The sequence below is a fragment of the Parus major genome, chromosome 1A (assembly GCF_001522545.3).
Source record: "Parus major isolate Abel chromosome 1A, Parus_major1.1, whole genome shotgun sequence".
Classification (NCBI taxonomy): Eukaryota; Metazoa; Chordata; class Aves; order Passeriformes; family Paridae; genus Parus; species Parus major.
The window spans coordinates 43,413,714-43,434,815 of NC_031773.1; the positions used below are offsets into that span (position 1 = coordinate 43,413,714).

The 21,102-nt window shown below is 43.1% G+C and overlaps 1 protein-coding gene across 1 annotated transcript in view; it reads left to right on the forward strand.

Moving 5' to 3' along the window:
- Nucleotides 1–20,197, forward strand: part of ELK3 (ETS transcription factor ELK3) — a 35,740-nt gene extending 15,543 nt beyond the window's left edge. Inside the window, exons 2-5 of the mRNA XM_015627302.3 lie at nt 1,676–1,884; nt 10,123–10,914; nt 15,866–15,988; nt 18,579–20,197. Coding sequence (XP_015482788.1) covers nt 1,678–1,884; nt 10,123–10,914; nt 15,866–15,988; nt 18,579–18,677 — 1,221 coding nt within the window. The 5' untranslated portion in view covers nt 1,676–1,677 and the 3' untranslated portion in view covers nt 18,678–20,197. The remainder of the gene's footprint in view (nt 1–1,675; nt 1,885–10,122; nt 10,915–15,865; nt 15,989–18,578) is intronic.
- The last annotated feature ends 905 nt before the right edge of the window (nt 20,198–21,102 follow it).

Sequence of the window (21,102 nt, forward strand, 5' to 3'; positions counted from 1 at the left end):
GATAGTAAAATCATCATCGATTCTGCCAACCCTTGTTTGGGCAGCGTACTTAAAAATGATTTAGACCAAAACAGAGCTCCAAATTCTGTTTTTCCACAGAACTGTTGACGGCGTTCTCTAGTATCATGAACTCGCTTTACACTAGCGAAGCTCATGCAATTTATTTTTGTTTTTGCTCGTGAACCTTGCGCACGGCGGTTTCCTTCCAGCCGGGGCAGAGCTGAAGAGGCGGCTGTTCCCGCAGGCTCCCGCTGGCCTGATCCCTGCCGGGGATAGCTGGAAGTCTTGTGCCCTCTTGTGGTGCGCGCATCCAGGGAAGGGGCAGGCAGCAAGCCTGGCATCCTCTGCCTGTCACCTGCTGGGGCACAAACAACCGTGTGTTGGGAAACAAAATGAACGAGGGCACTAAAAATCGTGAGCTTGCCTAGATAAAGACAAAAATACCCATTGTTTCTTGCACAGAGGTAGGTAAGTCAGGTAATAATTAGCCCCACTAGCACCATAGTCAATTAATCAATACCAGCAATAAATCTGTGTGACATAACATATCTAAGTTAAGAATCAGAAGAGGCCAAGAAATAATTATTTGATCCAGTGTTAGCATGCTAAGGCTGGGAATGTTTTTGAAAGTGGGTGAAAATCTCATTTGATGATTTGGTAGTTTAAAAGGTCAATTTTAGCTGCATCTTTATTAAAATGATAAGTTGTTAGCAGCAATAATGCACACAGTTTTTAAGTTTTAAGTTTTTAAGTATATACCTGTGCTAAATTGGAATATAGCCAGCATTCATCCTTTTATTGCAGTGCCTGAACAAAAGGTTTGTTCTAGGGAGGGCTCAGTAGCACAGGCAGTTAGCAGAGGAAAACTATACTCAAACAACCTTTACCAGAGAAAAAATTATCAAAACAACCTCAGATGTGAGACTCAGGCACTGTTAAAAATATTCCTAATTCTCAATGGTATGTATGATAATGAAAGAAAAGATTCCTGTTAAAGAGAGGTTCAGGGTAAACATCACTTACTGTGCTTAGGTGTACTGAACTTTCAGCTTTTCTAAAAAATAAAGATTATCTTTTGAGCAATTTGAATTGGCAAGCAGAAGCAGCAAGTGTAATTTCAGGCCCTGGAAAAAACAAAATAGGCAAAGGCTCTCTGGTGGTGAGGGAGGGAAGGGATGTAACTTCTGGTCCTGTAATCAAAGGCAGTAGCTCTGGTCTTCCCTCGTCCTTGCCTTTTTCACAGTGACATATCCAAACAAGTCCAGTGTACTCCTCCTGACAGTAAACAGCAGGTTTTTAGTATCATTTCAGTGGATAGTCATATTAAGTCCTTTTCTCCCAGCCTTACATATTCCTTTGAAGAGTGATTGCTTACAATGAATAGAAGATGCCAGCTGGTGGTGACCTTGTATAATGTGAACTTTGAGGACAGTGCTTTTCCAAATACTTCCTCTCTTTTATGTGCCCCTTCAGAGAACAGCAGTGGGAAAAATACTGGAAAAGCAGTGGAAGACCTATAGGTCTTGTGGATGTTTTCTTGTGAATGATGTGGTAGCTTCCTTTGCTCAATTACGTAGGATGACTCCTGCACAGATCTTATTACTGAAAAGAGTGCTGGGTGGAACACCTGCTCCCAAATGTTTTTCACACTGTTGCTCTCCTTTGTCCCTTGTAGGTATGGAGAGTGCAATCACACTGTGGCAGTTCCTTTTGCAGTTGCTGCTAGACCAGAAACACGAGCACCTCATTTGCTGGACGTCTAATGATGGCGAATTCAAGCTACTCAAGGCAGAAGAAGTGGCTAAGCTGTGGGGACTGAGAAAAAACAAAACTAATATGAATTATGACAAGCTGAGCCGGGCGCTCAGATACTATTATGACAAGGTAAATTTTGTTATTCTCATGCAGACTAAGAAAATAGAAATGCTACCAGCTAATATTTCTCCTTTCTGTGGAAGCTGTTCAGAAGTTCCTCTAACTAGTCAAGATACCAGAAGGAAAAGATTGTAGAACACAAATATACAAATATTGTAGAACACAAATCTTGCATATTCACATTTCTAAGTTTTAGACTCCAGTAAATTCAAGGAGTTTCCACACTCTTTTTTGATGAATATTTTATTGTTTTTACTAATCAATATCAAGTCTTCTCAGGATTAGTTCTCCTTAAATGGATATTTTCCAATAAGATATATAAATTCCAAGTTACTAGGTTTTACTTTTTCCTATATTCTTTAAGATTAAATGTTAATAACAAAGACAGTTATAGATTTTGTATATTAAAAAGGAAAACTTCATAGCAGTGTTTAGTGGCCCGTTTTCATCTTGATTTTCAGAAAAGCGGGTGAGATGAGATTATATAGTGAGCAATAGCAGTGTTCAGCACAATTGGGGCGTTTGCTGCCTGCACAAGGCAGAGGAAAGTAGATACTGTTTCTGGACTGACTTTAGAGTACTGTTGTCATGTATCATTTGTAGTGCTGCAATTCTTGCAGGGCACAGTGCTATGCAGTCAATCTAACACAGCCATCAAAAAACATGTTGACTGCAAATGAACAATGAAAAATCGGATGATCAGACTTTTCATGACCCACAGGGGCTCCTTCTGGAAAAATTTTTTAGTTTCAGATTTAGAGATGTTAGTGTTTTTCCCACTAGAAGTCAGGTTTTCCCACTTAATATGTTTCAAAGGTGGCCTGACTGTGAAGGCACAAAAGGATTCGGTAAGGACAGTACAGCTGCTGTTCTGAGCAGTTGGTGTGATGAATCCCCTTCACTAAGTGCTAAAAAGGCTTCTGTTCAGCATGGGGAAGCTTGCTTCGTTATATGACTCCAACCCCTCTGGTTATAAACTTGACTGGGATCAATGGAGACAGAGTGCCTGCTGGTGCATGAACAGCATAGCCAGGCAGAGCCTAAATATGCTCTTAGTGACTGAACAGACATTGCTTAAAAACAAGGAACAAGATATTTGTAATGCTTACACTTTGAGATCTCTCTGATCTCTTTGAAGTAATGGAATATAATGGCTCCTTACCTGAGACTCTCTTGCTTCTTTTATCCCTTAACCTTTTTTTTTTAACCCCTGTTCTGTTTTCAGTTCCCTGCCTCCAGCACACACACACCTTTGTCATCTGTTTTGTCTCTGCTCAAGCAGCATCTGCCGGAGTGGCTGTACAGTTTCTTCATCAGGGTTCTGGTTGAGGTGACTGTTTGCTGTTTGTAGAGATGCTCTTCTGTCTGACAGATTTATCTAAGTGTGGCACAAGGATTTTAGCTATTTTTTCCAGTGTTCTGCAGTCCTATGGACATCATAGCTTCTAGATGGAAAGAAGGATAAGTTCTTTCTTCCCCATGTACTGCAATCAGGGTTTGAACCCCAACCCAAATCTGTGGCTGTTTCTATTTAAATTGAAAGAGTAACTCCTTTAGAATGAAACAGTGGGAGCTTCTTGCTCTGGGTACAGTGTTTTGTATCCTGTAGGTTCCCAGACAGTGGAGAAAGGTGGATTACTGGGAGACTGCAAAGGGACAGAGCAACTTGCTGCAGGTTTTGAACTGTGAGAGATAATGGCATAAGCTAGCAGATAGTGAATCCTTGTAGAGTGGCAGGATGTGCTCAGCAGTGGGTTCAGTCCTGAATGATTCCTCTGCCTTCAGTTCAGTCTGTACTGCATAGTGCAGAAGGGAAGAAGTCAAGAAAGGGAGGAAAGGCTCCTTGACAATCTTCCTTCCCCCCTGCAGAACAAAAGGGGAAGGAAGGAGTGGGGACATGAAAGAGCCTCTCTCAGACTTTAATGCTCTTTTCCTTTAGACCATTCACCAATTTGTGAAATAAACCCCAAAGCAGTCTAGTCTCTGAGGTAGTGTTAAGGAGCCTTCTGAGATCCTTGTCCCCTCCGTTCTTGTGTGCAATGAGATGGATGTGTTGGCAGCTGGGGGTGCTGGGGCAAATGGGATGCACACTGAACAAATGGAACAAACACTGAGCTGCAGGTGGGGGAGTGGCAGCAGAAAAGATGAGGCAGAACTCTGGACAAGACTTCATTTGCACTGTGGAAATATTGACAGGGATTTTTCTACCTATAACCTAAGTGATCTGGCAGCATGTGAGTTTCAGACAAGGGTCAGTGATTTTTTAGAAATTATGGTAGCACATTGGCTGGACCTTCCTTTCTTGGACTGCCCTCTGCTCTTACTGTGTACAGTTGACACTGAACTAATGTTTCATGGTCTATCTTTGAAATTAATCACCATGGAGAAATAAAACCTGTTTGCTGGATAAATGGGGGTTTATAAGCTCTGTCTTTTGCTTGGGGGAACCACTGGCTTGTTAAAATTCATCATCTGATTCATCTGAACTTAAAAGTAAATTAATTCCAGTATTGGAGAAAAATAACACAATTAGGACAAGTTCCTTAGCCTGGCTTTGAAAACAAGCATGACATACTATTGAGGCTGATGGCTAGATTTATGTTAAATTCACATAAAAAGCACTCCAGGAAATGCAGAGTATGGCATGTCTTCATTGTAATTTGCTGCCATGATTATAGTTGCTAAAGGTTTGTAGATAATCTGAAGACGCCATTTCCTGTTTCATTTGTTTCCCAAATTCTTTCCCCCCCCCTAATTTTTACTTAATGCATTTCCCCTATTGCCTCAACAGAGTAGCAGCACAGATGACAGATAGCACTGAGGAAGAGCATCCTGCACTCTACCTGCAGCTTGTGTCCATCATATCACACACTTTTGCCGGTCAGAAATCTCTTGTAATGCTTTCAGGCAAGGAAATGCTTCAGCACTCTTCCCATATGGAGCACTTTAGCTTGAAGTAAAATATCTTCAAAAGTAGGGTTAATAAGTTTCTTTTTTTTGCCTCAAGTTACCCAGTTATTTTGTTTTTATCATAGCTGTAATGGCACATATCTTCTGGAAGTCACCAGGGGTTTTTAGACTTCTGAAAATCCCTATGAATATTTCAAGATGACACCACAAGAGAGAAGCTAGTGAGTTTTCCCATGAGGTTTTTTTTTGAGGGAAGGAGGGTGAATCCAGGAAATTACACACCGATACTGACATTAATAGGATGCAGCAGTTGTGCAAGTCAAGTCCTCAGAAGTTAGGAAATAAAAGAACCACAGTTCCCTGGATAACCCTAATGTTTGCAAGAGTTTTGCTGCATCTTTAATTACACAGTCACATACTGTTGTGATGAGCAGCTATTCAATAGTTTTGCATTCTCTCTGAACAGTACATGGCCCGAGGCTTTACTCAGTGAGTGCTATTCAGTCTGTTTCAGTTTTAGTTTCAGTTAATGTCTGCCCACTTGTTTAGATGGCTTGGCAGTATGATTTATAGTACTAAAATAATACGGGCTGCTTTGTGCTTATTGCAGTGCAGGGACAAGGCTTCTCAGGTGCTCTCAGGATTCAGAGGTGCCAATGCATTCACTCCCCTCCCATAACAGGTCAAACCCAGTAACCTGGTTACTAGTTTGTACTTTAAATGTCCAAGTGTGGGGGGAAGCAAGGAGGAATTGTTTTGGGCGAGGATCCCTTGCTTGGATGCTTTACTAAACTTCAGGATATAAAGTGATAATGAAAACTATTATTTTACTTCTGGGAAGGTAAAACATCTCAGGGGAAATACGATCCTACAGTGAAACAATAGCAGTGTGATTGTGCTGGAGTACCAACTATACATTATGTAGTGGTACAGGTAAGAGTTGTTACAAGGAAATACTTTAAGGGGCATTAGAAAGCACCTTTATAGAAAACTGGAAGGAGCTTTGTCCAAAAGTGATTTGTGGAAGTCAAGAAAGTGCTTGGCTGAAATGGTGTAAATGGTTATATAGTGCTATCCATATGGAAAGATGGGAGTAAAGGATTTGATACTCAGTAAGAGGTGATGGGTAGAGGAGACAACCCAAGAACACCTGCCTCAAAAAGACACATAAAATAGTTCATGTTTAATGTGAGAGGAAAGGGATGAACTGCAGTAGAGAGAGCGGAGAACCTGGTCATAGGTGTCAGCCAGAGAAATAGCCTTTATCTTCCAGATGGAGGTGAGTGAAGAAGACTGAAGTCCAGCTAAATTAGAGTCTTGATCTTCCAAAGGTCAGTAGAGGTGCAAAGTGTAGTAGCACCTGTGCCTGCATCAAAAAGTTACAAAATCTGACTTCTACCACACACAGTGCAATAAGCATAACTGCGTAACTTGTGATTCTAGCAGAATCTGCCTACCTGCACATGCTGATGTGGACATACTCCCATTTTTCTGAGCAAACCATCCTGCCACAGGTACCTCCTGCCAGCATATGTACTTCAGACACTGGAGTGTGAGCAGCCCTCTGTGTGGGTAGGGTTCCCAATAGTTGGAAGCAGCCTGGATAGAGTTCTGGGAGAAATTTGTAGTCTGTGTTCCTACACATGTTGCACCCCTCAGTACCCTCAGAGCCGGGAAATCTGCAACACATCCAAGTGGGACTTAAGAGCAGCAGCTACAGCTCTGGCCCTTCTTCTTTTCTGACCAGGGATGTTTAGTACCTACAGACAAGTTTGTTACGCTCTGTCATACATGTTTATATCTCAGGCATCCTTATTATAGGTCACTTCCTGGAAAGAGGGAAAAATGGTCTTCCTTCTCCTGAAATCCCTCATTAGTCTGAAGTTAGATTAGGAAGTGTATCCCATTTCCCAGCTCAGTCTCCCAGGTGGCTCCTGCAGCCAGCAAACTTGCTAGCTAACAGGTTTGGGCCAAGCCACTAAAACCCTTCAGTCACCCTGCTAGTATAGTTACACATTTGTTCTAAATGGCTCAAACACAGAGCAAGAGTCAGAGCTGATAAAAATGAAACACAAACACATGATAGATTTCAGTAGTGCATATACACAGTTGACACAACCCCTCCCCAGTATAGTCTAGTTTAAGCTGCAGGGAGAAGCAGTCCACCGAGCCTTTGGCATCCAGCTCAGCCAGCTGCTCTGTGGAGGACGGGGGCAGAGGAGAGCCATCCCTGGTGATTCAGAGCTCTCGGGTGAGGCTGGTTTTGGAAGGGCCCATAAAGCGAGTTCCTGAGGTGCTGGGGTGTGAATAAGCCTGAGCTCCGTAGCAGGCAGCAGGCACTGCTCCGCCCGGCTCCTAGCAGCGGCTTTCGGAGCACTTCTCAACAGGAGAGGGTGGGCACGTTTGCTGTAGTCACTGTTTTGTACACTGGGGGCAGAGAAGGGGAAGTGTAAAGTGTCCAAGAAGTCAACAGAAAAGGGGAATTCCCTGCTGCCTTCCCACTCCCTGAGTATCAGAGAGTGCTGTCTATTGATAAGGCTTTGTTTTGGCTGTTGGACTGGAGGCCCTGCTCTTGTCCCTGCTGCTCATTTCTTCTCTGCAGCAGCTGCATGGACCCAGCAGTCGTGCCCCAGCTCCCTGCAGCCCTGGCCAGCAGCCACTAACACTCATTGCAAGCCTTTTCATGAGGGAATTTACATAGAAAATTAAACCAACAATAAAACAGGGCTAAATATTCACACAGACTTACTGTCCTGCTACCAAGCAAATGGTCTAGTCCTCCTGCAGATGCAGGAAGGCAGTTCTTTGCCCTTTCAAACTGCTTGTTGTGGTGTCTGTCACTGTCTTCTGTGGTTTGAACCACCATAGCTCAGAATGATTCTGACAGATCACTGAGGTGATGGTAAAAATGCACTGCTTTTTACCTTCAATTGTTTGTCAAAGAAATATGGAAAAGTCAGTGCCTTTCTGAGGCACTTCATTAATTTGTGTCCTTATTTTCTCTTTCACGTTGGTGGAGATTTCCTCAGGCTACACATTTAAGAGAAGCCTGCAAAGTGCTTGAGGGATCTGCACTTGAATCTTTTCATCTCCAGCCATCGTTAAGTGGGCCTTTGCTGCAGGCTGGCAGAGTTGGAGGAGCAGCACTGCAATGTTCTTAAAATATAACTGTATTTAATAATAACAAAGGAAGTATAAACTCACCAGTCCGTTCAGTTGCTTTTTATAGCAATGTTCCCCTGTTTCAAGCCTGCATCAGTGTAAAAGAGCGATCCTTAAATACATTTAATCTTGTTCTGCTGGGAGTCACATTTTCCAAGGAGGATCTCAGTTTCTAGTGCTTGATTCAACAATAATTCAAAGTCACCAGGAGCAAAGGTGAGGCATTATTTTAAATTAAAAAATATATATTAAAGAAAGAAAACAAAAATCCAGTTGGGATGGGTTTTTTTGGTATGTGAGTAGTTTGGAGGTTTTCCTCTTTGGAAAAAGAATGCAGTATCTAGAGTGCAGAAAAAAGTGCAGTCATCCAATGTTGCACCTAATTAGCAGTGGAAAAAAAAAATCTAGGCCAAGTCCAAAGCCATGGGAATTAAAGCTCATGCAGATTGAGATTCTGTGGGCTGTTTGTCCTGAACCTTTGGAGGGCAATAAAAGACACTGCAGCATCAGTCAGGTGGGTAGATGTGTGTACAATTCAGCATGGAAAAGGGCAGTTTGTGCCTTTAGTCTGAACTTGCTGAGTTTAACTCTTCTCTTTGGTACAGATCCCTGTTATCAACTTGGGAAACAGCATTTTCTATTTGTGCCAGAGCTCCTGACCTGTGATGCAAAGCTGCATCCCAGGGTTCTTTGGAGGGTTAGTTTTGTGTTTAAGAAGGTGTCTGAAAGAAATGCCAGGACATTCAGACAAATTAATTACAGAGTGCAGTAGCTCAGCTGAAAGACAGAAGAGGTTCTGATACCCAAGTGCAGATTCCTCTTTCACAAAATGATCCTTGTTTTTGTGACTGAAAAAGGTGTAGTGCAGGCACTACAAGCACCCAGCACTACATGTTGTCTATACATAGAGAAAAGTGACATTTCTTTTCCTTTTCCTTCTTTTTCATTTTCAGTCAGTCTAACAAATGTTTCCACTATTGGTGTCAGAAGCTGTGGTATAATGAAAAACCAATTAGATTTTTAGGAAATCTGTAAATATTTACATTCCCATATGTACAGCAAAGCAGATGTCTGCAGAATAGCAGCTGGAGATGCAGCAGATGTGCTGGACTAAAGGGAAGCCTCTTGGAAAGGGCTTTTCAGAGGCAACTTAAACTCTCCACCAGGGGTTTGAAGAAGAGAGAAATTAGCATGGAAGTCTCAGGACATATTTCTTCTTTTGTTCCACAGCACTTGGCTTAGGGTGGTAAATGTTCCAGTCCTGAGGCCAGGCTTATGCCATAAAGTGCCTTTGTGGAGGAGCTCACATATCCTTGGGAATTGCGTTAGAGCAAGCAAGCCAAGGGCTGGCAGGAGGAGTGCTAGGACTAGAAACAGGATGTTCATAAAAAGTCTCAAAAGGAATCAGCTCTTTACATAAAGGGGACACTTCAAGAAAAAAAATAAATGATTCTACAAACCTTTGAGAGGTTTGGGACTTTTTCAGTAATTAATTTCCATAGTCAGTTTAGACTGATAAAGACCTTCTGCCTGCACCAGTGAGCATCCTGAGGCTAATGCAGACCTGGAGATGGTGCAGGGGATATCACAGGACAAAAGTACTTTTCCAGCTCATGCAAGGGCAGGCACAGACATAAGTTCATGATCATTGACAGAAAGACAGCCACTCTTAATCTCAATCCTTTCCTTATGTTAAGGAGCAGAGGGTGAATAACTGGGGCCAGGAGGCTGAGGCAGTTTTGTCTCCTGCAGACATTCTGAGAGTACTTCATCCTCAGGGTAGTTGGTGTCAGTTTTAGGAGGCATGAATGAAGGAGTTTGCCTTTATTATGGAATGCAAGTGGTGGCATGGCTGGAATCCACAAGGCAGCAGAATTGCTTTTACTAAAAAGAAAATACTCCCAAGCTGCTTTAGAAGAAGCAGAACTCAAACAGGCTACCAGTAGGTCTTTGTCACCAAGTGATGGTGGTTTTCTTGGAAACCGTGAAGAGCCAGGAGTTGACTCCCTGGCTGAGCAGAGAGAGGTATTGGAGTAACCCAGGATGATCAGCATTTGGAGTCCCACAAAACGGCCTGCATAGCTTGAAGAGGGAGCAGTGCCCCCTGCCCTTGTGTGTGCAGTACTGGGTGCCTCTGAAATGCTGATCTTTCTAGCATCTTCTTTCTATTTGCAGAATATCATCAAGAAAGTGATCGGGCAAAAATTTGTGTACAAGTTTGTCTCCTTTCCTGAGATTTTAAAAATGGATCCACATGCTGTGGAAATCAGCAGAGAGAGCCTTTTGCTGCAGGACAGCGACTGTAAGATGCCTTCGGAGAGCAGGGATCAGCACAAGCACAGCTTGTCAGCACTGAAAAGCACAAGCCGTAATGAGTATATCCACTCTGGCCTGTACTCCTCTTTCACTATCAACTCTCTGCAGAACCAGCCAGACCCTTACAAGACAATCAAAACAGAAAAACTGGAGAAGTCAGAAGGAAACACACCAGTTGAAGAAGTCCGGACTGTTATCAGATTTGTGACAAACAAAACAGACAAACAAGTTACGAGGCCCATGGTGTCGTTGCCTTCTACTTCTGAAACAGCAGCTGCCTCTGCTTTCCTCAACTCTTCAGTATCAGCTAAAATATCTTCCTTAATGCTACCCAACAGTGCCAGCATTTCATCTCCATCGTCATCTTCCTCCAGATCACCATCTCTGTCTCCCACCTCACCCCTCCCTACAGAACACAAGAGCTTCTTCCTTGACTCCAGTTGCCACGACTCGGATTCCCTTGAGCCTCTGAACCTCTCCTCAGGCTCCAAGGCCAAATCCCCATCTCTTCCCCCAAAGGCTAAAAAACCCAAAGGCTTGGAAATCTCTGCCCCACCTATGATTCTTTCCAGCACCGACATCGGTTCCATCGCCCTCAACAGCCCCGCGCTTCCTTCAGGATCCCTGACTCCAGCTTTCTTCACTGCACAGGTAAGACTGGCCTGTCTCCAGGCATTCCTTCCATGTGGCCAAGAGTGTTAGCTCTGTGGGTCTGTCACCATGTGATGGAAAAAAACCCCAACACATGGGAAAGAGGGAAACACAGCAATGCTCTGTACAAGGGGTGGAAAGCAGGTTTCTCCTGGTGTTTGTTCATAATTGAGTGTGGGAAAAGCCATCACAGTTCACAGACTGTCTGAAAGAATAAGGAGATGAGCAGCCATTAGTGAATTGTTTATCAATTCAAACCAGCCTCCAGATCTACAAAACAAACAAAAAAAGCCAGAAAGAAAACCACAGGGGTTTTGTAGGTCACAACTCAAGCATGTGGGATGCTTGGTTAGGTTTCTCTGCTAGATGTTGCATCCATTCAAACAGTGTGACCTTTTTGTTAATTTGTGAGTACGGAGCAAATTAAGTGGTTTCTAAGATGGTGGTTTCTAAGCTCTGAAATCAGTTTCAATTTCTGAGGTTGTACAAATTTACAGAGCACTTGCCAGAGCTTCTCTTCAGCACAGACCTACCAGAAGGTTATTTTGTTCTTTTTAAGAACATATATGTGGTAATGTCAACAGTGAGTTCTCATTTTCAAGCTAGTCTATGAGAAAAAGCCTAGGAGTTCAGTGCAGAAGAGGAAAATCATATAGATATGACTCAGTATGTTCATTGGTGAGTTTTGTCTTCCAACACCACCTCAAAACCAGACAAAAAAAATTCCAATAATAAAATTATCCCAATGTGGAACATCCCCCAAGATGCCCAGCCCTGAAGTAACAGCTGATGCAAATACTAGCATTGAATGTAGCAAACTGGACAGTAAATAAATAAGGACAATGGTGTGTTACAAGCCCTTATTTACTTCAGACTGCCTAGAAGGCACATGGTACCCAGAATCCCATCACCTCTTCCCTGTTTGAAGGTACTGGAGGTGTTTGATGCACGGCACAAAGGCCTGGCAGAAGTGAGAGTGTTGGCAGGTGCTCTCAGGCAGCACAGCACTTGCTCTCCTGAGCTTGTCAGCTGGCTTCAGAGCGAGGTTGTGCAGCTCAGGCACACCTGTAACTGAGATACAAAATTGTGTCACCAAGAAAGAGCAGTTTGTGGGCTGACACCTGTCTTTTTTGGCATCATAACGCCTTTAAGTGAAGTTATGTTTGGCAGGAAGAACAGAAGTGTGGCAAACCAAAACTGAGATGCACTGACAAACTTACAACCTCTAGCTGTGGTATAACCACAGTATTTTTTTCATAGGGAGCAAATCTGACAACATCAGATGCCAACCAGACACAATGACAGTGTGAGTTATTTCAAACCCATCTGCTGCTGCCCCAAACCACAGGATGAACAGAGATTTGTTTCCTTGTTTTGTAATTATTTCTTTGAATATTTAACTTTCCCATGCACCTATAAACTGGTGTACTTGCTGCCCTGAAAGATGTAGAAGGGAATTACGCTGTGGATTGTGGCACTGCTTTAGCAGGAGGCATAGCTAAGGCTGTGATGAGTGTTACCCAACTTAAAGCCATCACAAATCTTTTCCACAGGTTGTCCTATCACAGAAGAGGCATATGGCATCTGTGTAGGGTTGTTCCTGGGTCTATTTATTTAAACTTTTGGCTTTTTAGCTTTTATCCTCTCCTTTTGCCTTCTTTTTACAGAAGTTTTACAAAGTGTGGATAAGAAGCACCTGCATCCTAAATACTTGTCCTAGTGAATATAAAATGAAAATTATGTAGCAGCTGCATTCAGATTACTGTAATATCACAACGCAATACAACTAAAGCCATAATTTAGAGTGGAAATCTGCTGTTCATCACATTATCCAAGGAAGAACATGCATCATAGCTCAAATGTTCTCTGATTTATCAGATCTCAGTGTAAAACACCTGCTGCCAAGGGCAGGTGCAGAACAGGATGTCTGCTCTAGGAGTTGATGTATATTCTGAGAAGGTACTGCTGCCTGAGAGGATATTTCAAATGGCTTTCCACTGTACCTACTGGCCATGAGGAATACTCTCAGGTGGAATGCTGTGAAAGGGCACATGTTACTCACAATCAATTCTAGAACAGAAATGTATGTGACAGCACTTGCCTGCTTTCTAACAGCTAGAAATGACAAGATTGTACTTACATACATTGCCACACAAGTCAGGGGCCATGAGCATCATTGCTTAACATAATTCTGTCTGTGCAATGAATTATTTCTATTTAAATTGCTCCTGTGCTTAGATTACAATGAAGTTTTTAAAGCAGGAACTTCCCAATGGAACTTCCACATCTAATATGAGATGTATGGCTGCATGTGGGCACAAAATGAAGTGACACATCGATTTCCACATGTAATTTAGGGATTGCCTGTCCAAACTGTGGTGTTGTTTACACTTAGGTTTCCTCTGGTGGTTTTGATGCTTGGCTGATGGCAATACTGAGAACAAGCCTGTGAGGTCCTGTGCTCTTTTTGCATTAAATATTAAACAGATTTGGAGGCTTGCTTTGGCTGGCTCTTGGTTCTGGAAGAACTTGCAGACATTAGTGCTCTGCTCATTGAAGGATATGAGCTTTGCCTTAGCACTGTTTTAGGCATGTTAGCGTGCTTCCAGAGATGAATGGAGGGCAACTCAGTTTTCCAGGTCTCTCTGCAGACTGGCTTTGGCTACATGTAGGTAGGAATAAACACCTCAAAGTTTTCCTCATTATTTTCAAAAGACCCCCTCAAGAACTGCACTTTGAGTTCTAGATATCTGCAGATTAGAATAGATAAAATAAATAGATATCTCTATTCTTTATTTTTTCTCTTCTTAGAGAAAAAATAAAGAATAGAGGCAGCTCACTGGAGTTCTTGGTAAAGGTGACACAGTACTGTGTCCTTAGTTGAATGTTGTTGGGTCTAGCTACTTGCATCTTTGGTTTTAAGGCTAGTAGGCTCTTCTGTAAGTAGATCTGAGTATTTATCCTGACCTAATTCAGTGTGTTGTCTGTCTCATAAATCTCCACTGGTAGCTGCCTGGCAATAGAGCATCAGCTTGAAACGTGGCACAGGAAAGGGGCTCTTGCTTGGTGCTGCTGATTTCCTTCCCCATGAAAGCATCATGGTCCTGGGAAGAGTGTTTGTAAAGAACTCTTGACAAGTGCCTGCTTGTCAAGTGTTTTTTTGGGTTTTTTTTGGCAAGAGCTGTCACTTGATGAAATGAAGACTGAGGTCTTCTCCTTGCCAGGCTTGCACCCACTCTTTGCCCATTTTGTTGGCTTGCAGATATATTCCAACCCTGACTGGTACTCCTGTGACCTGCTGATTTACTGCAACAACACCTTTTGCTTTCCCAGGAACACCACAGGTTTATTGCTCCTTGGGACAAACATGGTTTCTTCCATGGGGTTTGGTGTTTCTGATCCACCTTTAGCACAAGGAAGGTGGCAATGTCCTTTCCCTACACATTTCTCCACGAACCCCACTTCATCTGAGATTTGTTAGCAAAACCATTCAAGCCAAGGTCTTTGTATTAAACAGCCTTTCAGAATCACCAAGATAACTTTATTGTTTGCTTCTCCTTGTCTTTCCCATCTCTTCTGCTGGTGCCAAACTATCTGTTTGACCCTGCTGTGAACTGCAGTGCAAGCACGTCACAGCAGGTCTGTGTTCCCGTGCGCCTGCACAGAGCCCCAGACACGGCAGCCGATGCCTCGGGCGCTGCTTGGCAGATCAGTCTGTGGTACTCGAAATGTACCGGAGCCATGGCAGTGCCTGTGTGAGCCTGCTCTCTGCAGGGTCTGGCAGGGGCAGGTGTGATGGGCCCTGGCATCAGCAGCTGCTAAGGGAGACCCCTGGCTGCAGCTGCCCTGTGTGGGAGTTTGTATTTCTGCCCTGGTGGGGAGCACCAGAATACATGACCTGCTGGTTACTACAGGGAGGTGCAGGCACTCTCTATCTTCTGTCTTCTCTTCACGTATTTGAAACTCTGGACAAAAGGATGCTCCAGTTCAGAAGAGCACTGAGGCAGTTGTTTGACACAGCACATACTTACTTGCTAAGTGAGTACTCAAATTCCATTAAGTGCTTTGCTAAAGAGGACTGATTTTGTTAATTGGCATCAAGATTACTGGTGATATTAACTCATTTTGCCAAATACTTTTTTCAGAAGTGCCACATGTTCTTTTTTGGCATGATGAAAGTTATTCTGGATACAGAATACACATAATCCTCCATTTGAATGAAGATTTTCATGTGCTCTAACTCTACCTTTCCTCCAGCTGCACTTTAAGAATGCAGAGGGCAATCCCAGCAATTCTTCTGCATCGTGGCACTGGAAGGAGGCACCTCTGAGTTGGGAAAAGTCTGGGATTCTAAGTTCTTGCCATTTTGATTATTTTCAAACAATAGCTGTTCTCTCTGCTCTCCCCCTGAGCACCCAGCCATACACCTGTCTCTCCCTGCTCAACCCATGCATTGCCAGCTTTTTGAAGCCCCTTCCATTACAAAGAGGCGCCATCAGGGGAGTAAATGTGGAAGTCCAGCAGTGACTCTCAGCTCTAGGCACAATTGCAGTAATGCTTCAAAAGCTGGAGTCAGGTCAAGGAATTGCTGCCCTTCAAAAGGCAAAAACTGATTCTGAAGGACACTAGGTGGTGTTGGCAGGCACTGGGGCACACATGGTATTATTCTGTATGTTACACAGTTGGGTGACTGTGGTTCAAATAAACAATAACTGTGCATCTCGTTAAGCAAACAGAAAATAAATCAATTTGCATATGAAGGAATATTAAATGTGTAGGTATCCAGAGACAGGAAGCAGGGCTCAATGGGCAGCTGCTGTTGACTATGCTGTGTATCTGAATTCACTGGAAAATAGAGCCAGTGGATGCTGTGTAAGGCTTTAGTGGTGATGAGTGCTGTGTGGAGCTGTAACTCTGAGCTGTGTGTCATGGTGTGGTTTTTTTCTTGCAGACCCCCAATGGATTATTGCTGACCCCCAGCCCACTGCTGTCCAGCATTCACTTCTGGAGCAGCCTCAGTCCTGTTGCTCCTCTGAGTCCTGCCAGGCTGCAGGGACCAAACACTCTGTTCCAGGTAGGTCTTCCCAATGCACAGGTTTCATTGCTAAATGCACATGTATGGAAGAGACATTGCAGGAACATCTCCTCACATCAGTCTGGAGCTTTTCAAACAGATCCAAAAAATACAGCCATTAACAGGCACTTGTAAAGAGAGGCCTACTTACTTGTACCCTCTTCCAATCCTTGGCAGCACAGTCAGCACTTACAGGGCACTGTCTGCTGCAGAAAGCACACACATATTGTGTGAAGGAAAGAGAAATAGATGCTGGACCCCAGAGAGAGCAGGTGACAGAGCTCTCAGAGCTGCAGGAAGAGACTGCAGACCAGCCAGTGACCAGCCAGGAGGGCTGGAACATGGACACTGGGAAAACCAAGACAGTTTGGGTGTCACCCAGTGAGGTGAGTGTAGGTTTATCCTTTTGTCCTAATGAGCTACTTCTCACTCAGAAAGACAAGGCTCTCTGAACCTGAAGGCTCCATTTCCAGTTCTCCTGCCAATTATCCATGTGCCCTCAACCAAGGACATAACCTCTGAGCATGACCTTGCTGTATGTAACAGCAGAAAGGCAGCGTTGTGCCCACTCTCTCCTGAGTATTGGCAGAGTGAAATTCTCAAAGTTTTATAGAGATGTGGTAAATACAGAAGTTATTAAATAATCCATGATGGCCACAGCAGCATTTGCCTAAGGCTCAAGAGGAAGATAACAGGGATGGTATTTGCAGCTCCAGCTGTAGTTGCTGCAAAACAGCTGATTCACTAAGTCACAGAAGAAATGATGTTGATCTCCTGATTGGCAAGGAACCCAGTGGACATCTGCAGACTGCTGAAGGTGCAAGGACACTCCAGGAATGAACACCCTGACTGCTGTGGAGGGCCAGCACTAACAGGAGAAGGCTACTGCTGGACAGGGACCCCATGTTGGTCTCAGAACCTTAGGGAGTCTGACTGCCCAAACCTAGGGCTTTAGCTCAAGACAGCTCAAGTACTGTCTGCACCGGGATAGTCAGTCTTTCTACCTCCAGCTGCACATGGAGCTCAGGGCTCCTTATCTGTGTTTCAGATAAACTCATTAACCCCTACTGGACCTTAGTTTTGCACACATAGTTAGAAACAGCCAGACATTTCATCTGAGAAGTGCCTGCACCAAGATGTGGAATGAGCTTCTGTGGACACATGCTGGCCATTCACTGAGGGAACTGAAAGTGAGGAGTGGCCTTGGCTTTTCCTTCTGAGAGACCCAAAGGGCCTTATGTTTGATGATGGATTCAAGCAAAGGCCAAGATGACAAGTTGTAGAGCACAAAGCCTTATTTTAACAGCAAATAGGAAATGAAAACCACAGCTGAATGGCAGCCAAGCCCACTGAGAAGTGACGGGTCAACCAGTGAAGGCGTCAGGTAGAGCTCTCCTCAGGCTGCCTGCACAGGCCAGCCCACACTCCATGCATACCCAGGGAAGAGCTTGTAATCAGGTTCTGTGTTTTAATGAATCTTGGCAGAAGTGATGGAAGCATTTCCTGAGGTTTGGCAGGGTTAAAGCAGAGGTATCAGCCAGCTGGGGCCACCCCAGGAGCACGGTGCCAGACCCCCTGCAGCACCGCACTGTTCAGCCCAGCTCTACACGAGTGGTGGAAGACAGGTATCGCCAACTACCATCCGAGTGGAAGAGTAAACTTGTTATGAGCAGGTTATGTGCAGGGCGTGGTTACACCACAGCTGGCTGTCCAAGGACTGATCTGATAAGGGGTAAAAATACACCAGATGCTTGAAGTTGTTCAGCTCTGTCTCCCTCAAGCCAACAGAAACCCAGCACAGCTCATGGAGCTGGGCCTCGAGGCCAGATCAGTATCTACCACTGGGGTAATTCCTGCCTCATGCTGCAGCAAGTTTTTTCCACCTACCACTTTACTTTTTCTCAGGTCAGACGTTAAGAACTAGTCAATACCCTCCACTGCAGGCAAGGTGCAGTCACAATGCCATCATAAACTAGGAACACATGGCTTCTGTTCCGGATAAGTTTTTTTGCACAGTACTTCTGAAGCAGCAGGTGACAATAAATGACAATACATTCTGCTTCACCTGCTGAATGGAGTAGCTAGTTTGTAGTTTCTGAGTTAATTCAGAAACTGTAATTACTTGAGAGTAACTTTCCCTGTGCTTTGTATCTCCAATTGTACTTTTTCTAAAAACTACATCTCAACTTTCACTTTTGCCAAACTCTTTCCTGCATAAAAGAAAGACAAAAAGGATGTATTGTAATTAATACTGTGTAGATTGAAAAATATTTTTGGAAGCAGAATGGATGGAAAAGATTCCTCTGCAGTGTTCATTTTTCCAGGGTGATGATAAATGTATTATGTGAACTTTTATATAAAAAATAGCCAGTAACAGATTTTTATATCCTCATGCATTTACAAATTATTCAGGTTTTGTCCTCTCTCTTGCATTCCTAATGGCTGATGTAGGCATTTGGTAGATGTCTTACTGTACAGACATCACAACTCTTGAAACCATCTGGAGCCAGTTGCTAATGCTAAATCCATGTGCTTCTTGGGCTGAATGTTTTGAGATAAAGAGTAATTTTTACCTTTTGGTCCCTTACAGTTTCCAACTCTGCTAAATGGTCACATACCAGTGCCACTTCCCAGTCTGGACAGAGCCTCTTCACCAGTACTGCTTTCTCCAAATGCTCAAAAATCCTGATGATGCCTTATCACACCAAGGATGTATTGGTGGATTTAACACTTCATTCCTATGGGCTAGTTTTTCCTGTGTCATGAGAAGGACATTGTGAAACCCTTTATTACTATGGTTTGCACTTTTCATTACATGGATAATCTACTTTTATTATGTTAGCATTTTTCAACAGTGTTTATATATAAAAGTATATATAAATCTGTTATGCATTAAATGAATTATAATTTTTTTATATCATAGCTCTCAAGTGTTGAACACTTCTGTTGTTGATGAAGTACTTTTCTTAATGGATTGCAACAATGTATCTAACAGGGATGTGAAGCTTCTTTTTAATCCCTTTTTCTGCATATTATGCATTGCGCTTGTGTAAACTATAACCGGCTGTGCCTTCTTTTGCATAAAGTCATGTAAATGATTTATACATTTTCTAGTATTAAGATAAAAAGTTGAAAGAAAAAAAACCTAGTATTGAACAGCCCTATGGTAGTATTTCAGTATTTTCTCCACGGATAGGCCATATGATGCAGTGTATTAATGTAACTTTGTATTAAGTGCTTTCAAATTGTATAAGAATAGCCTTATAATTTTTCTTTGCTGAAGTGGAAAACATGATCCATGTTACAGCCAGGAGATGTAACAAAGAGTAACAAAGCCACATTTACACCCAAGTTCTTCTGTCAAGTTGCAAGAGGGAGGAACTGGGCTGTGTATGTTCGTGAGACGTTTCCAGCATTTGAGAGTACTTCTGTAGAAAATGAGACATTGCTCAGAATTTATCTGGCCTATACTTCTTATGAACTGTTAACATCACAGCTGAAAAGAGTGCAGGTAAGCTCTGTCCTCCCAGGGAATGAGGATCATTCCCGATAATTTCCAGGTGCTTTGTTCAGCTGTGCCAAGTGCCTTCTATGACTTCCCTGGAAAGACTATTGTGCTACTCTAGCTCTGAAGGTCACGTTTCCCCTTCCCCCAGAGCTGGAACAGTTACAGGTCTGTAAATTGATGCCTGGTGCTTGCAAAGAGGCAGAGACTGTACATGTGGGATGTTTATGTATAAACAGCTGAATTCTGGATGAAAAAACAGCACTGTGTTGCTATATACTTGCAACTTGAACTTACTGGGTATGTCCTCTACCTTGAGGGGATGGTTTAGTCATCTAAATGTCAGGTTAGGATTAGGGCAGACTCCATGGCACCACAGACTCTAATCCTGGCAGGGCTGATGCAAATCTTCAGGTTCCTGAGGTGGCTAAATTGGCTTGAATGCAGCTTTACTGTGTTGGTTTTTCAGATGAGACCTTAAAAGCCAACCCCAAATCCGATCCATTTGTGACAGGTCATTTGAACCTCAACTTTGCTTTCTGGCCGAGCAGCTGGCCACAGTCTGTTCTTTTTGAAATGTATGCAGTGAGTTGTCTGCTGATTTTCTGCTTGGATGCATTTCAGTGATGATGTGTGTAGTTATTTGTAAAGTGCTTTTGGATCCTTCAACCTGAAAGGTGCTAAATAAACATTTTATTAATGCAGTTCTGATGTTGAAAAGCCATTTTTGGGGCAGAGGCGGTTGACAAAAGACAGCTCAGGGATTTTCCTCAGGCTCCTGGGTTGCACAACCAAAAACTACTCGTCAGTTCCACGTGCAGTGATAAAAACCTGCTGTAGCCATGTAAGTACCAGCTGATAAAGGCAGCAACTGAATGCCAGACACGAGGAGAACAAATGAAGCACTTGGGACGTCATTTGCTCGACTCAGTGGTTCAAGAATTCAAGATGTGCCACCCCATGGAGTCAAAAAGAGAAGATGAACCTATGCAAAATTTATAAGTGAATGCAAATTTTATACAAAGTAAAGTCAGAACAGGTTGGAAGAAAGGGCAGTGTGTAAGGGATGGGATTGAGAAGGTTAGTGGAGATAAATCACAAGGGCTTGCAGACTTAACATTTCTCTTCCAATGCAATCCTCCCAGGTACATGGAATATTTTTCAGCAAGTTACAGAGAGGCAATTATTTCACACTAGAGAGCTGACTCCTGCCTCATTTTTAGAAACCTATGAATACCTACTTACACCTATAAGGCATGAACAGTAGCAGAGTCTTGTCTTGTACGTGCCACTGTAGCTAATGGGAGATACTGGCATCGAGACCATGTTTCTGAGTTTAAAAGATGAAAACATACTAGTATGGAATATTACACTGCAAAAAAAACAGTTGACCATGAGAGGAGAGAGGGTGTGACAGAGAAGAAATTCTTAAAAGTACCCAGATTCCCATGTTGTTTTTTTTTTTCTTCCAAGGTTTTACTATTAATAAGGCAAATTTTTTTTACTTCTCAAAAGGCTCAACACATCCACAGCTTCCCTTCCACGCTCCAGCCCTTAAATGATTTTGGACTTTTTTTAAAGATAGCAGAACACAACAATTCTGGGACAA